This window comes from Ruditapes philippinarum, unplaced genomic scaffold, assembly GCF_026571515.1.
Source record: "Ruditapes philippinarum isolate M1 unplaced genomic scaffold, ASM2657151v2 ctg3376_1_1_1_1, whole genome shotgun sequence".
Lineage (NCBI taxonomy): Eukaryota > Metazoa > Mollusca > Bivalvia > Venerida > Veneridae > Ruditapes > Ruditapes philippinarum.
Genome location: NW_026857158.1, coordinates 14163 through 32099, shown reverse-complemented (window position 1 = coordinate 32099; position 17937 = coordinate 14163). Strand labels below are relative to the sequence as shown.

The 17937-nt window shown below is 29.7% G+C and overlaps 1 protein-coding gene across 1 annotated transcript; it reads left to right on the top strand.

Moving 5' to 3' along the window:
* The first annotated feature begins 2879 nt into the window (after positions 1–2879).
* Positions 2880–16895, top strand: LOC132748960 (G-protein coupled receptor dmsr-1-like). The gene is made up of 4 exons (XM_060738623.1): positions 2880–3126; positions 13020–13302; positions 14046–14163; positions 15863–16895. The coding sequence occupies exons 2-4, from the start codon at positions 13023–13025 to the stop codon at positions 16569–16571; spliced, it is 1107 nt and encodes a 368-aa protein (XP_060594606.1). The 5' UTR covers positions 2880–3126; positions 13020–13022; the 3' UTR covers positions 16572–16895.
* The last annotated feature ends 1042 nt before the right edge of the window (positions 16896–17937 follow it).

Here is a 17937-nt window from a genome sequence, read left to right as displayed (position 1 = left end):
AACACTCTATTTGGCGTAGGGTTCAACAGGTCGTTTATGTAAGTATAAGGAATATATTAAATAGAAAAATACCTGCAAAACACATGTTGACCGATGAGTTTACCAGTGAGCGTAACCATAAAAGTCACGTGATTACGTACGGTAAATATTAAACTAGCACATATACGTGTACAGAATGTTAAATAAAAAGTTCAATCTACATTTTCAATCAAATACGAAATGAAAGTATCCAGATCAACTACTATTTAACATTTATTTTAAAAAAATGTTCGTTAACATATTTCTTTATGTCAGCAAATATGAAAACTTAGAAAAACTGGAAATTATATAAGATATTCTAGATACTTCAATTGTATTTTAATGTGATCAAAGTATCAAGACATTTTACACTATTTTGATCATACCGGGTAATATTAATAACACCGAGAAAACAAGAATCAAATTGCACAATATAACTTGAAATGTCTTCAAAAATGAAACATTAAATCAGACATATCACGGTATATTCTTATAGGATCACATAAATGTACTTCTTCTTTTATTTCCTAGGGGACTTGGTACAAAACGAATGAAGGTTGATTTAGAAAATAATTTCTGAAATATTTATTTCCATAAATGATAAAGAAATGGTAATGGAATTCATTTGTGCAAATATGACTTTGCGTATTCTTCTGGGAAACACTAAGAATGGAACAAGTTTATTTTTTCTTTAACTTATCAATGATATATAGTTTTACAAAATGTGCAAAATGTTCAGAAATATTACCATTGTAAAAATAATAAATAAATAAATATATAAAAGCACCGACAAACAGTTTTCTTCTTTTTAAGCCATTTTTAAAAAAAAAAATTGTAAAAAAATTGTCTTAGGTTTATTAAAACAGCAACAGGCCAGTTAATGGAAAATTGCGTCAATTTTGACGTCCTCTTTGTCCCCTAACCTTGAGACGACTGAATCCTAAATGGTATGACGTGTGTTTATTTTTTCTGCGAATTTTATTATTGGCATGAAGTTTTAAAGTAATTAAAGTATTGGAATCAACATTTTGATGTAATTAGCTTCATTTTAATATGACATGTCAAAGATGTTTTTATTCTGATAGATTTCCCATAGGATAGAACCAAATCGTTAACATAATTGCTTTTAATTATTGGAAAACAAAAACATTTAAATAGAAATGTTTCGTGTTTGTATTGATCAAATTTATATTTACTTCATCAGGTCATGTAATTGCTTTGTATTGATGAATAGAAAAACGTTACATATTGAGAATATTTTATATCATTTCAGAAAGAAGAGAAGTTTAACTGGCCCGATTTGCGAATTTAAAATGTCGTCATGAATATAAAGTACTCCAAAGATTCTATGAACATTTGATTTTAATGACATGCATTTTAGTATACAATAATCCTAACATCAAATAGTGAAAATAAAAATCCCGAAAGAGAGGCCAACACGGCAAAATAAAAAATCAAGTCACATTGCCTATTTATGGTTTCAATGAAAAAGGAAATTGAAAAAGAATGATCTCTCGGAAGCATTAACCACAACAAAATTACATGGATATTGCAGACTCGGTTTGATTGAGTTTGTACACAAGGGATACAAAAATACAACATCCCTCATGTCTCTTAGCAATCTTTTGTGTATGTGCTGGCGTGTATACATGCGCGCGTGTGTTTTGGCCGCCAGAATTAAACATATTACTAAGATTAGTGACGCCTTTCCTGGACTATATCCGCGTCAGCGACGGAAGTTAATGCAGATTTACCAAAAGTGTTTCGTTTGCCCTGTGGTAATAAAGTTTTTTACTGGTTTCTTTCGGGTAAGTCACGAGAAGCAAACATAATTATCGTCCTCAATAAACCAGGATTGCTTGACCTTGACGTCCTGTGAACCACCTCCACGACAAGACTCTGAAGAGATTGAAGAAGCGTATCTTCTGAGTCAAGCTGTAACTGCCCTTAACATTTTTGAGTGATGAAAACGTAGTTACGTTAATGACAGTTCGTTAATTTCGTGAACAAATAAAGTAGATAAAGAAATATATTTGCAACTGTTATCATAGATTTCTTAATACTTTCATTAAGCATATTATACATGGTTGTATATGTTCTTAACTAAAATATTTTTACAATTTGTTCTCTTTGTTTTATTATAAACAAAACGGTATTGCAAGACAGAAGGAATTTATATTAAAGGTTCAAAGGTAACCTGAGCTGTCAGTAACTAGGAAACTTACAAAACTGTTTGTAATACAATAATAAATTATGAAGTGTCTGCACTGACAAGATTTGTTCATCACTTACTGTTAAATCAAGTAGCCTTTGAAATGTTGTGTTCGGAAACGTTTTATGATAAATTTAATGTGCTATTCTTAGTATTTATGTTTGTAAGATGACAGAGATTCTCTTTGCTTGCCTATTGGGAAAATTTACACTAATGTATGATAATTACGTGATGGTAAATTTCGTAGGAAATTCTACCTAATGTACCTAAAATATTGCACTTTGTATGTTGATATTTATCAAGATTTATGTTTGCATTATTAGTATGTAACGATGCTATTGTGATTTTAACACACAAAGAAGCTCAATTTAATGTTTAAAAACTATTCATAATGATTACTATCATTATAAAGATCGTTTGTGTTCAATATAACCTTTTAATATAGAAATAGACTTAAAATTGCTAGTATCTTAATAAAATAAAGGGATTTATTGCAATGAGTTTTTTCGATTATGAAATCAAGAGATTTTTTAGAAACATTTATTTCTTCTCACAATGGTATCATAGGCAATAGCAGATTTAGCAATATAAAAAGCAGTCTGATATAAATGCCCAATAACCAATAAGGTTCCTTCTGTTCTTAGAGCAGAATCACTCTGCTCTGTACACGGTGTTATATTGTCCGCTATATTGTTCCAATACTGTCAGTTATATAAACCGTGGATGTTGTATCAGAAATTAAATACAGTAACCGCTGATCTACTGAAACCATCGTAAAACGGTTTTAAAGAACAATGGACGGTCATGATTTAAGATAATTATGCTAGACATATTAAATTTGGATAAATTCGTTTTGGTTATTTCCTGTGCTCAGTGAACAACTGGATAATTAAAAGGTATTAAAACCAGCATGAAGATTTAAAAAGAATGTTAAAATGATAAGGATTGGAAGTACCAAATAAAACGAACATTATCATTTATTTAGATATTTTTTCTATATATTATCATTATCATAATATTAAAATATTGTATATGATCAAAATGGTTATATTGTTAGATTTACTATTAAAAGTCCAGCTAGTGAGCTTTTTAAAAGGTCAAGAATTGTACATATTGAATTATTGTGTTATTGTTTTATACAGGTATTTCATTTTTTTCTCTTTTTCGTATATATCCGTAACTATATTTTTATTTTAATTCATTCTTCTTCCGTAAATAATTATTTCATAAATTACATTTCGATTTTATTTTACTAATAGCATTATTTTAATTGGGCTGCATCAATAAACAATAAAATGTTTACTGACAAATATAAAGAGGTGGTGAAGTTATGTGCCGTGTTGGTTTACAATAATGAATAATTATAAGAACTTTATTATCTTACAAAATAATTATTGATATTTTTCATTTAAAAGTTTGCTTAGAAGATTACGTATTAAAATAAGAATAACTCTTAAATTCAGCTTATTAATAAGATACAACAGTAATTTTATGTTAAACATGTTCTTACGTTAGTTATTTCAATGGCACGTTCCAATGGAGTTAAGATACACTTATCACAAGTATGTCTACCTAAAGAATAACAGGAATACATACACTGTGTTAATAGGTAAAAGTAGTGGTTCCTTATTATAAAAGATATTGATATTGATCAATTTAACTTGGTGTGTAAAAAACAACAGAAATGTTGATTTGTAAATCTCGGAGATCATTTTTGTATTAAAATTAACTGCTGTTGTCATATGAAAATATTTTATGCCTAAAAATGCAAGTAAAATAAATTTAAACAACAGTTATGTTAAAATGTGATACTTTTTTCTTAAAATTTACGGTAAATAGATTCAATTTAACAGTTCTGAGAAACTATTTATCTACATTCAGTTTGACTGACAACAAGTTAAAGCTTTGAAATTATAGAATAGTTACAAAAGTGACTGACAGATTTGTTTACAGATTTTTTTTACAGTCATGTAATTAACATGATTGTGACAAACTTGTCGTTAAGGTAGTACTTTTTAACAATAACTAATTTTAATAAAAAATTTTCATGCATTTCAGCATCATTCACTAAACTTTGAATCACATAAAGTATTTGGTTTGCTGACGAGATATATTTGTGGTTAATATAGCCAGAATAAGATTAATTTAACTGAGGCGCGGGCTCTTTATCGTTTTTATGTCGCGGAATTTGGCTTCTGTTTGTACCGGATTTTTGTTTTGTTTTTGGTTTTTAAGTAAATATATATCCATATTCATACGGAAAAAAGAGGACGTTTAACGAGATAAGGGCTTTGAAAAAACTTGACAACAAAACATAAAATAAAATTTCAAGACATTTATTTGCATTATTTTAATCATTTATTACTCTTACGAGATGATTAAATTAAATACTTTGTCAATACATATACATCACACGAACGCGACGAAGACGTGTTCAACAGAAAAAAAAACGTTACATGTAATATACATAAAGTGGAACATCCTTAGGTCATTTTAAAAATATACATTCTTAGACGACGAGAATGTAGCCTTGTCAATTACAATTGGATTATTATCTGAATTGGTAACTGATAATATCATTAAAACTCCCTCAAGAGCACAATGATAGGAAATGAATGGCATGTCAAGGATTTTGACACATTAGACACTGTAAGTCAGGAAACTAGAAAGTACTTTAGGACACGATACGATGCATGGCATAACAGACAATGCATTCATAAACCCTTCGATGTATCAATAATATATGTAACATGTTTTTTTTTCTAATTTAACAAAATACAAGATGAAAGTGTTTCTTGCCGAAAAAATGATCATATTGAATAGTACAATGAATAGAACAATAATGTATGAGGATGATTAAAGAAAATGAAGAAATAAATCACCCGAGTATAAGTACATGTATATATTAAAAGAAACGTTAAATGTTTTCTTTCTTATAAGGACTTAAAAATAAATATAACTGATATCATAATATTGCTTCAATAAATATGAATGAATTTGTAGTACTGTATTTCCTTCACTTTCTGTGAAATAAGTTCCCTAAATCAGCTATATCGTGAAGTTAAAAACGTTTCTATTGACACTTAGAGGGCATCTGGATGCCTTTTTGTCTTTCTAACGCCTAATGTTTCGTAAATACAAGTTATGCCAATCCTAGGTTACGATACTAAACTATTTTAAGAAGCTTGATGACATTGACAGTGCACTAAGGTGAGGTTACATTTTGTAAATCATAGAAAATGCTCAATGTTTGTTACAATGTCAACAAAATTGTCAACAAAATATGAATAACCAACAAATGCTAAAGATATTCTTAATTTAATAAAATATCATTGAAACGGGTTTGTCTGATGTTTTAGAAAACATTTGTGTCTTTGCTTAACACAGCAAATGCCACGTAATAACATTTAATGTATATTAGATATCAAAGTATTTTTTTAAAATTATTTTACATCTCTCACGTTTGGTCTGAGAAAGTATTTTCCTGATAACAATCACATTTACAAAATATGCCTGTTTTAATTTAGAAAAAAAGTTCAAAAGTGAATTTTCTGAATTTGTTAAAGTCCCGGGAATTATAAATTAATTGATACCACTTTGTTCCATATTTTATTTGAAATTTTATGTGCATATTTATTTTGTACAAACATGTTCAACATTAGATAGAATAATCATATAAATAGTAGAACAATACTGCATATGAATGGAGAAGTGTACATAAATGATTTGGAAACGCAAAAAAAGTATTGTTTACACTTAATAATAAATTAATATTTTCTTACTAAAAAGGAGACAACCCGGATTTATAAATTGATATCGTTATATCACTCCGATAAGTTCTCTTAATGAATCTGTTGAACTTTATTGTCTGTTTTTTCTGAGAAATATTTCCTTACAACTTCTTTATCTTAAGGTTAAGAACGTGTCTGTTGACACTTGAAAGGCATCTGTGTAACTTTTTGCCATAAAAGCACTTAATGGTAAAAGTGCGCGTTATGACAATCCTTAAAAAGATTATTATTCAACTGTGTTTTAAATGCCTGGTTATCAATGAAATATGAATAATTAAGAATATAGACAGTGATTATTTGAATATCAATTACGAGTAGTCTGAGGAATGCTAATGCCTTTAATATATGAAATAAAACTTACTTCATTTAAGATAGCAAATAACACGTCAAGACATATTATGCACCTTTAATACAGTCAATCAGTTTTAGTATGATTTGGCCGACAAAGATTTTCCTGTCAACAACCACCAACCACATTTACAAAATATAAAAAAACAACATTTTTTTTATTTTGTAGATTCCTTTTAGCCCTGAGAAATGACACTTTCTGCTTCATTACATTTTTCTTTCAATCTTTTTTCCGGCTTATAAATTTGAAAGAGTTTAACGAGGGCATTGGATTACATTGTTGGAAATAAATGATTTTAACAGACACTGTTCTTGAAAATGAAAATGCTGGGTACTTAATTAAACAAAATAAATTCACAAACAGTATTGCTATCGTGTTCACTCAAAATACATTAAATTACGTTCATTCAAAAAAGATGTTAATCAAACAGAAAAGACGTACAGTATTCAGCCGAACGCTTACATTGTTATCAGATTTGTATGGTATGAAACTATTTGGAGATCTGCACCAAGCTGCATACATTATCTGAATAGTAATTGGACATAATAAATGATTTAGATATACTACTTTTATTTCCTTATTTAGCTTTATTTCTATGAGTTTAAGACATACATTTTTAATTTGATATTTTTTAAAGAAGGTACAATTTGAATATAATGTGTATAAACTCTTTGTTGCAGTTTTGTTAGTTACTCTTTTTACTTAAATAAACATGCTCTGACTTAAGTGTCTGAAAGAAGAAATGTCATGAGCATATCAAAGCCAAAATGAAGATAAAAATGTACCTTAATTTTGTCCGAATTGAATTCTTTTATTTGATTTTTTTGCCATAAAGAGATGTTCGTGCACTGTCTTATCTCCGTTTGGTATAGGGTGTACACTGTAACCCGTTTGTCTATGTTGTATGTACTAAGATGACTAGAGATCTGATAATTAACTTTGGGAATTCGGCATTTGTCTGAAAGTCAGGGATACAATCGGTTTATTCTTTGCTCTTTAATAAATTTTGCATCGATTTGTTTCCTTTTTTTCCAAATGTCAGACAATCGTCAAAGCGTTTTACAACATTTTACGCCTTGAATATAACGATATATGCTGCTAAATGATCGAAATAAAGTCCACACTTTTTAGTGCAATACAAAAAGAAAAAATACAATCCGCTTTAGCTAACGCTTTTTGAGTTGTACGATAACTTTTGCTGTGCATTTTGATTAGTAGAAATTGAAAGATAAATAAAATATTTCAGTAATATAAAGAATATCATTTATCTAAAGTCATTTATTAATAATAATATTGTAAAACGATTTTCTAATGATTTAACGAATGCATGACAAAAATATAAAGAAAAAAATTCTTTGTCATAGTTATATTCTGTATTCTAAATACTACTAAAAATCGAAACAGAATTTACTTCAGAATCTAATGGTTGATGTGAAAATGTATTTCAATTGACGTTTTTTTATGGAAGTTTACCCCCTAAAATAAGTACAACATTTATGTTATCACTGATTTCCCGTGATTTCATAGAGTATATTACTTTAGTAGCGAGAATGGTATTTTAATAATGTGTTTGAAACTATTACATACTTACTATAACTATAACATACTTTATTAATTTACCTTATAACGACAAGTGATGCTGGCAGGGTCGAGTGGTAAACGTGTCGCTCCATAATCTAAGGATTCCTGGCCGTGAAGATTCGAGTCCCGTCTGAGGCAAGCGGTTGTTTCCGTGAGCATGAAACTTTACACCAATTGCTTAGTACTGGTTGCACAAATTCGAGAATGTTTCAATAAGATTATAGCTTCCAAGACAATTCAACTAATTTAAATATAGATTATTATAAGCGAAACTAATGATGATGATAGACCACCGTATATATTAAGGTAAGGACAATACATCTTACAGTTTAAAATATAACTGAAAAAATACTGTTACAACATAAATGTACTTGAGATTTAATTCTCTTATATCTTGGCAAATAAAACAGCATTATGATGAAAAATTGTATATTTATCTATCTTCTTCTGTCACGTGAAAAGATATATGATATTTAAATGTTATTACAATAATAAATAGTACCCAACAGTTTATATTTAATCTTTTTACACAAACTTATGTGTTTTTTTAATCTAATATATAAACCCATTCAATTAATTTGATCAAATATCTCGATCTTTTATCAATTATCTAGTTCATTACAAGAATATGTAGATCCCCTTAGAGCAATAAAAAAGCTATTAATGAATACATTGTTGTCGGATTCAATCTATTTATAATCAACTGCTGAGATTGTAAAAGACCTGTAGTCTCTGTAAATAGAGTATTAACCAAACATGATGTTTAAAAGTAAAACTGATGACCAATAAATTTGCGTCATATAACAACTGGTGTTCCACAAACTCGCAATTTAACATATATAAATGCTTCAAATAATTCCAGCAAAAAAGGGGAAAAATCAATCGTCGCATTTTAATAAAGCAATTAATTTATGCTATACGATTTTAAAGATAAAATGTTTTTAAATCATTAAAAATTGTTTGTTTTCTAAACATTATTGTGTCACTTCCTCTATAACTAAGAAGCTTCCATAATCGAATCTTTACTTTGCCGTGTCAAGAAAAACTCTTAAAGCTAAAGTTATCATGTTAAATAATATCACCTTTAAGTTATATAAAAGGACATAATGATACTTAAGAGTCTTTTTGTTAGTGATTTTCTATGAACATTAGTCACTCATTAACATTTATATGTACCGCCTCCGTGGTCGAGGGGTAAGAGTCGATGACTTCTAATCCAGTTATCTCTCTGGCGTGGGTTCGATCCCCGGGAGATGCTTTGGTAATTTAGCGAGGAGGAAGGTAGTCTAATACTGGTGTAACTCTCCAGAAACGATGGTTAGGAAACTACCCGTCTATATGACTGAAATACTGTTGGGAAAAGGCGTAAAATGAAACAAACAAACAAAACAAATTAACGTTTAGTACAAGACGGTAATTTCGTTTGCTTGTGTGATTAATAATGAAGCAACACATAAGTCAATTTCAGTTTGCCGTTTTATATTGACATATCATGACTCCTTTTTTAAATTTGATATCTAACCATGCTTCGAACGCACTGTAAATGTAAAATGATTGCAGGACAAATACAATTTTAAAATTTTATTCTTTTATAAGACATGCAAAGATAATGATATTTTCAAAGGTCAAACTTTATCATCTACTGTTTAGCAATATGACTTGTGATTTCGAATACATTGCCTCTTCTGTATATATCATTAAAAATGAATTAATTTCTAAAATATGATCACTGATTGTTTAGAAACAAATGACTTTTAAGAAAATGATTGCCCGACTGATATTACACAGGAACAACAAGAAGTAAACCAAATTTGTTCACTATAAAAACAAAGATTTTATAAAAAAAACAAATACACTGAGATTCCATATACCTTCATCGATTTGGAAATTTTAGGAAACATAAATATGATATACATTTGAGATGGTGCCTTATCACTTTGAAACTTACGTTAACAAAGCAAGTTTGCTCCGCTGGATTGATAATAAATCATACTGATAAGATTATGTTGAAAGTTTCAGTGCCCTTGTGCAATCTTTATATGACGATGAACTGTTCATGGTCCTGTTTCAAAATCATTGTTATCATTATTACTATCGAACTGTACAAGTGTAGTCGATTTCTAAATAACATAGTTAATTGTGATGATGTACCTTTCTACCAGCTCAGTTTCATCTCTAACACCAAAAAGACTGGTAACAAACAATGATTATCCTCAATCGATTTGTGTTAAAAATCTATTTCTTTGTTTTCCCCCTCTTCTTCTAGATTTATATCAAAATAGCATAAAGTAATTCAGAATATATCTCGTTATCTAAATGAAAGTCTATACATTTATTTAATCTTGTTATGAGGCACATGGGCTTTAATTACAATTACACATTATGTTATGCGGAAATAGGATTGTATAGATCCATCTATTAATATATCCAAGGGAATTATAGGTCATCAAAGATAATATATTTAATACAATTGGTGGTTATAGGATTTGTTTAACTAACTCAGGAGTGAAAATAGATTTTGCAAACATTTTATTGTGATTGTCAATACTTAATTCAAAAAGATAGATATTTTCAAGGAAGCGAAGGCGTATAAGTTAAAAATATTTTACGTCTATCTTTCTTTATAAGATAAAAAAAAAGATATTTTGAAAAGGAAAAGAGTCTGCGGGTATCATTATCGTACAAGGGTGCTGGTAGGTATTATTTTGTACCTAAAGGTAAACAGCTATAATTAAATTTAAATCTTGTAACTTTGTGAATGACACATTTCAGTTTAGAAATCGTAGAAAACTGTCATTTTTGGATCATTTTATTTTAATGAATCACTGGCATATTCAAATTTGATTTATGTACTCTGTATAAATATGCACTACAGCATTTTTCTTCCCATCGTTTGAAGTCAACATTAAGGAATCAATGCATTTTTTGCGTTCTTTCCAAATATTTCTGGTTGATTTATTCATGTTTCAACAATGTTTTATTAATTTTAAATCTCGGCAAATAAAATGCTCTTTAATGCTTTTAAAAGGATATTCATTTATTATAATTTCATACAAATTCTACTGAAAATGGGTTCGTGTTCATTAATATTCATTTCAATTTAAGAAATGGAAATATTAATGTACACTCTCCTAAAATTAGACTGATGTTCACGTTTGGGTGGCTTTGCTGCAGGGTATTATGGTGTCTGTCGAGGTGAAGGAGGTGCTGATCTAGGGGTATTTTCTGTCATCGTCGTTCTCCCTTGTTTTTCTTATTTTCTCATAATGGTAGGACTATCCTATTCTAAAAAAAGTGTTTTTGTGTGTATTTTTTTGAATAGCAACAAATCTCATACGAATATAAAAGTATTTTATGACTGTCCCTCAGAACGGAGAGTTTTTATTAATTTCTAAAAGCACTCGTAAGTACGAATACACCTTTAAAGTGAGTATTGTTGTCATATCAAATGTAATACGCTTTAAGGTGTTAAAGTGAAACTGTCTGATAGTAAACATTTTACATGATACTCGTTCAATGCGCTTCTTAGTCCGTTTATTTGCAAAGATCGTGTAACATTCGTTCCATAATAATTATGTTTCATTTTGTATACATGTGTACAGCCTTATTATGTTGGAATTGTACATTTCATCTTTGGCGTACCATTTGACACGTGTCTTATTTTCACAGACAATTTTCTTATCAATGATCTTTTAAGTTCCTTTCGAAATCTGACAAATCCTGTTATCTTATATATTGATTCTATAAGAAACCTTTATGGATTCGAAACGGAAATTATTTGATAATCTACAAAGTACGCTTCCTGAATAAAGCCACTTACTTCCGTCTCAGATGGATGATTAAACTATTTATTAAATAAATAAAGATAGCTTGTCCAATTAAATGGTTGAGCTATATATTTTGAATTTAGCTTAATATTAAAAAATTATATATAAAACGAGCATGTAAATAGTGGTGTATTATAAATTGAAATGAAATTTCAATAACTTGTCATTTGTCATTCACTAACTTTACTGCTATTTTTTTGTTGTTCAAAAATTATATTAATAGCATTAAATGATAGCAATAAATCAAAAACCTAATAATCAAACAGTGAAATGATACAGTTACAATAAAGTATAAAACAGTGATAAAAAACTGTTTCAATAAAATTGGCAATATACTAATAGTAGCCTTTTTTCAAATAAGATAGACACACTATGTCGTACTTTACGACGAATTGAATAAACTATTGAAAAAGTGTGTACATGTCTGATTTTTTTTAATATAAGTATCTTCGTAACAAATGTTAAGCATTGATAACCAAAGCGTCTACATTTTGGCGATAGATGATAGAATGTGAGTGACATACACAATCGAATTGTTTTTTGGGTCATTTACACTCGTCGCGTAATTTACATAGTTTTTCACTTTGAAAGTCTTAGATATAAATAATAGTGTCCAATGGATGTTTGATGAACATATTGAAACACCATTGTCTGTAGCAAGATATATTGGAAGGATTTAAATTATTATTCTTACCCTACCAGATTCTGTATTTATTTGTTAAACAGTGGTAACGGAGAAAGGACCAGGAAAAGACACACCAAATTATCAACGGATACTTTGTGAAGTTATGAAATATAAACTTCGTGTTTTTAACAGTTTCACTTTGTAATGTTTTAGAATCTTGTACTTGTGTTTTAATTATAAACAATAATTAAACTTAAGTTTTAAATTATAAAGAACTTGATACCTTAAACACCATCTTATGACACATAATGAAGCAAACGAATTGGAATAGGATAATGCATATCAAAACTTATATAAATAAATATATACAAAACTTTGATAAAATGTGCAGAATATGCCATCGATGACAAGCATGTAAGATATCAATGTTATCGTGTTTTTCATTGTAAGAACGATAAATATGTCGACGGAATAGGGCCCTTTTGTTATGATATTTTGACATTGTTTTTTTCCTGTACTGAAATAACTGAAATAAGTGTTACAGAGAAAGATTGCAATCACTGCCATGTTAAAAAATATTTATAATATCAAATGTCTTTGTCTTTATATATTTCAGTCTATGATGAATAACAGCTCGCGCGGGAGTGACGAAATGACGTCCACAATGTACAGAAATTTGGAAGCCTACGCTTTGGCGTATTGGTACATGCATCCATATATCAGCCTGGTAATTTGTACGTTCGGGATTTCCACAAACATCGTCAACATCGTAATCTTATGCCAGAAGAAGATGATTAATTCAATAAACTGTATTCTCACTGGGATAGCAATCTCTGATATTTTAACGATGCTTGACTATGTGCCGTATGCAATGCACTATTACCTTCTGACGGATCTAAGTAAGTCAAACGAAACATTTACATTAGATAGTGTATACATAAAAGTCGGAAATCATTGAACAATCTTCATAGATTTATGTTTTTGATAAGACAAATTTTGTACGACATTTCATTAATATGTATGTGTTAAAGTATGTTATCTTTTGCGGTGGTCTTCTACATATTGCATTCATATCACCTTTATTAACTTTAATTTGCAAAAAATGTGTAAAATTTAATTAGAAAAAGGATGAAATATTTTATTCTGCTTCTCTTTCCTTTTTATTATATACTTATAAATGAGATATTGAGAAATATTGATGAAATAAAATGCGTGTTTTTATTCTCCGTATTTTCACTGTAAAGATTTATTTTTCAATGCAGTGAAACATATTTTTCCGTATTTTTACTGGTGTCATGTCGTACTACAAATGTACTTTGTTTTCTAAATTCTGCCATAACACAAAAGTTAAGGGATTATAATGCCAAAAAAGAAGAATAATTATAAACAGAAAGTTCAAGTTTTTTTCTATAAATACTGGATTTATTTTCTTCTTGTTGTATGAAAATTATGAAATTTCACCGGTGGCTACCGTCACTCATGAAATATTTAATTTCATACTACTCACTGAAAATGAATCCTGTATTTATAGAAAAAAAACGGAATATCCTCTCAATCTTTATCAGAAGCAAAAATGGAAAATGTATATTTTATGACGTATATTTTTCATTATTTCATATTATAATGTCGTTTTCTGTTACAGACGACCGGCTTAAGAGATACACGTACGGGTGGAGTCATTATTTAGCTGTCCATTCCTGTTTGAGTATAACAACTCATACTGTATCACTTTGGTTAGCCGTTCTCATGTCGGCGATAAGGTAGGATAAATTAATTCTTGAAATCATTTTAGTTTGTTTTTATCTGTCTAGATGCCTTAATTGAAAGAATCCAAAGTCCCTTACGGGAAAAACCCATAGCGGTGAGAGGCAAGTGGTTTGAAGTAAACGAGCTTAACCACTTCGCCTCGAAGCACTTGAATTTAAGTAAAGTTCCATGTATGAATAGGACAGAATATTCTTACAAGTTAACTATGTTGAAATAAAAAAGCGGTTGAACAATTTGTATTACAGCCTTGACAATTTTGTTTTTTTTAATGAATTTTGAAAATAACATTATAACCACAAAAACATTATTACAATTAAAATGTATTAAAATGTAAGGTAGGATAACTAAATTCTTTAAATCATTTTAGTTTGTTTTTATCTGTCTAGCTGCCTAAACTGAAAGAATCCAAAGTCCCTTTCGGGAAAAAACCCCCTAGCGGTAAGAGGCAAGTGGTTTGAATTAATCAAGCTTAACCACTTCGCATGTAACGCACTTAATTTTGAGTAAAGTTCCATGTATGAATAGGGCAGAATATGCTCACAAGTAAATCATGTTGTAGTAAAAAAAAGCGGTTGAACAATTTGTAATACAGCCTTGACAATTATGTTTGGTTTTTTCTAATGAGCAACTTACATAACAACATTTAAAAATAAAATTATAACCAACCACAAAAACATCTTATTCTGTACATTAGATTACGTTGAAGTCGGAATGTTATTTTTCGTAAATCTTTATTACAATTAAAATGCATTAAAATGTATGTTTTCCTTTCATAGTAATCAATAAAATGTTGTTGTACATTTAACTCTGGGCAATCAACAAAATAGAGATAAAAATTCCAAGTTTCCCCGGGAATATGACTTGACTAAGACTCTTCAATTTTGACATTTATGTTATGCTTTTCAGTCAGATACACTAAAGAAAAGCAATCATAATATTAAAAATCTTACATTTGCATCATATATATTCAACACGAATGAGCGGTCTTTAAGATTCATGCAAGGTTTATCTATGTCTACGCAATTATGAAATTTCTTTAAGATGAATAAGACCTTTTGCAATTTAGTTCAATATAGATCTCATTCGAAAATGTTTGTTCTGCTTTGTTTTAAACATTTCTGTTTCCCATATGTTGGTGTATTGACAAGTTGCCGTTGGAGAACATTAATTTCAAAATCGTAACGGTAAATACAGTATCGCATTTCATCCCACACAATTTTATAAAATAAGACGTTGTTTACAAATGCCGCTTTTGCACTTGAAAGTCAAGGAAAAGTCGGACATATTTCATTTGCATCACCACAATGCTTATGGATTAATATTACTTTGAAATGGTAATGCCTACTTAATGTCAGAATTTATAATCTACATTTATATGAAAATGTAAAAATGTAAATGGTTTTGCTCTCGGCATTAATGAAAATAAACATGTACGTAAAAAACCTTTTTGAAACATTGGCAATGACTTTAACCAATGCTTGTTAAAGGGAATTTGAACATGCAATTTATTGAATCTGATATCAATTTGATTTGAGTAATTTTATACTTCCTTTTATATTTCAAACTTTTTACCAGAACTTAAGCATTTGTTCATTGTTTTTAAAGTAAGGGTTTGTTAGCAAATTGCAAAGTGAAGTAATCAAATCAATAAATTGACGTTCTTACCTTCACATGTTTTGTCTTCCTTTTCAGATACTTTTTTATCCGCTCAAGGGGACGCTGGAACATGAGTGTAACACGTACCAGAGCTGCAATCGTTGGTGTTTATATAGCTTCAATCATTGTGTCGGTTCCAAACTACGTTGTTACAGATGTTATACCAGTACCAGTACCTTCTCATAACGCAACAATCTACAGAATAAAAAATCTCCAGATTTATTTGAAAAACTCAACGACTATGAACGCCATAAATGTTTGGCTATTCATCTTAGTTGGAAAAGTATTGCCTTGTGTTTTAATTTGTGTCTTCGGTTTCTTTTTGCTAAAAACATTGCGTGAAAGTCAACAACTCAGCGAGTCATTAAAGCTTACGGCTACATCGAGAAGAATGCGTGCGCATAAAAGAACAACTGTTATGCTTTTGGCCATCATTACAATGTTTATTATATCAGAGCTGCCAGCGGCTATTCTTGTCCTAATCTCAGTGTTTAAAGAGAAGTTCTTCATGGATTATTACATGTTGTTTGCCGATACCCTTGACATATTGTCTCTGACAAATAACGCGATCAATTTCATAATGTACTGCATAATGAGCAGACAATTTAGAGACTGTCTATGTGAAAACCTACCAGTTTGTTCCACAACTTACAGCAAATATCATTCTGCAAAGACTTCGGAGGGTATTGTCAATACTAGAACGGTAAATACGGCTAATGTCGGCCAAAAAGATAGAAGCCTTTGACTTTGAGAATTGAAATTGCTTTAAACAACATATTTGTACAATTTATACCTTGGCATAACTATTCTAATTTTAATGTGCAGCTATCACAAGTTCTGTTTATTTACATAATTATATTACCTTCATAAGGAAATGTATTCATATCATAATCAGCTTTACTCATGCTTACAAACTATGTATTATATGAACTTTGTTTGTTGGATACATAAATCATATGTAAGTAAACATTTGCACTCATTTTGTAAGCTATGTTCAAAACACTATAAACTTACGCAATGCCCTATATGTAGATGTTTTAATTCATAATTGTATTATCATTAAATATCACATGAGTTACAATTCTTTCTTATACATATTGTCTTGGCCTCACTATGATCAAATATTGTATAAGCATATTATAAAGAGGCAGTATTGCTGCATCTTTGTATAATAATAAAATATCAATGCTTTTATATATAACTCCCTGCGAGTCATCAAAAGACTTTTTATACTGAACAACTATCATTTAAAGAAATTCAAGAATTCATATGTAGTTTCAAAATTAAAGTTCAAGATACAAGTTCATGACAAATGTTGAATTCTGTTTAAGCCGGTGCTAACGGGCTTGAACGGTAGCTTCAAATTACCTCTGTATGAACAGGCTTAATTAAACCAGAGTCAACAAAAAGTAGAAAACAACGATAACAACATCATATTAAAAACTTGTGCCAGACCTTTCATTAAGGGTGTCCGTGGCCGAGTGGGTATAGTTGTGACTTCTTAACACTTGTCTTACACCGCTGTAAGTTTGAGCCGCGCAAGTCTCGTCTGATTTTGCATGTGAGATTGCTATCCGTCTAATTTTTGCAACGTCGGTGTTTGAGCCTGAAGTGCCTCACACAGGTGCACCTGAGGTCTTCTTTCAACGTTTAAGCTAGAAAGTCGCTATATGACCTATACGGTGTTGGTGCGAAGCCAACCGCAACCAAAAAAAGTCAGACCTTGTAAGATTTCTGTGTTAAATCTAAATACAATTAGCATCGTTTCTTATCCCTTTTTAATACATTTAATTAATTTTTACACTCAATTTTCTAGAAAGAAATTTTCTACGGGAATATTTACTTGCTACTTTTGAACAATATAATTATGAGTTAATTTTTAATAGTTTTTGCGACCTTGCGTTTTATGTTCTGAATCAGGATCCTATGAAATTGAACATTCTTTAGATAACATTTTCTCCCTCGAGAATTAAAACATGTGTCTTTCTGCTTGAGGAAGTTCAAATATATATTAAGTTTAAAATGTAAATGGAAATTTACACCAGAACTGGAGGGGGACTTTATCTATTATCTATATTGTTATAGTTCAACTGACTGTTAACACACACCAA

Excerpts from the sequence above, each read along its gene's own strand:
- LOC132748960 (XM_060738623.1), top strand. The coding sequence starts at position 13,023 with ATGATGAATAACAGCTCGCGCGGGAGTGACGAAATGACGTCCACAATG. Across the intron at positions 13,303-14,045 it reads TTACCTTCTGACGGATCTAA|ACGACCGGCTTAAGAGATAC; the intron begins GTAAGTCAAACG and ends TTTCTGTTACAG. Across the intron at positions 14,164-15,862 it reads GTTCTCATGTCGGCGATAAG|ATACTTTTTTATCCGCTCAA; the intron begins GTAGGATAAATT and ends CTTCCTTTTCAG.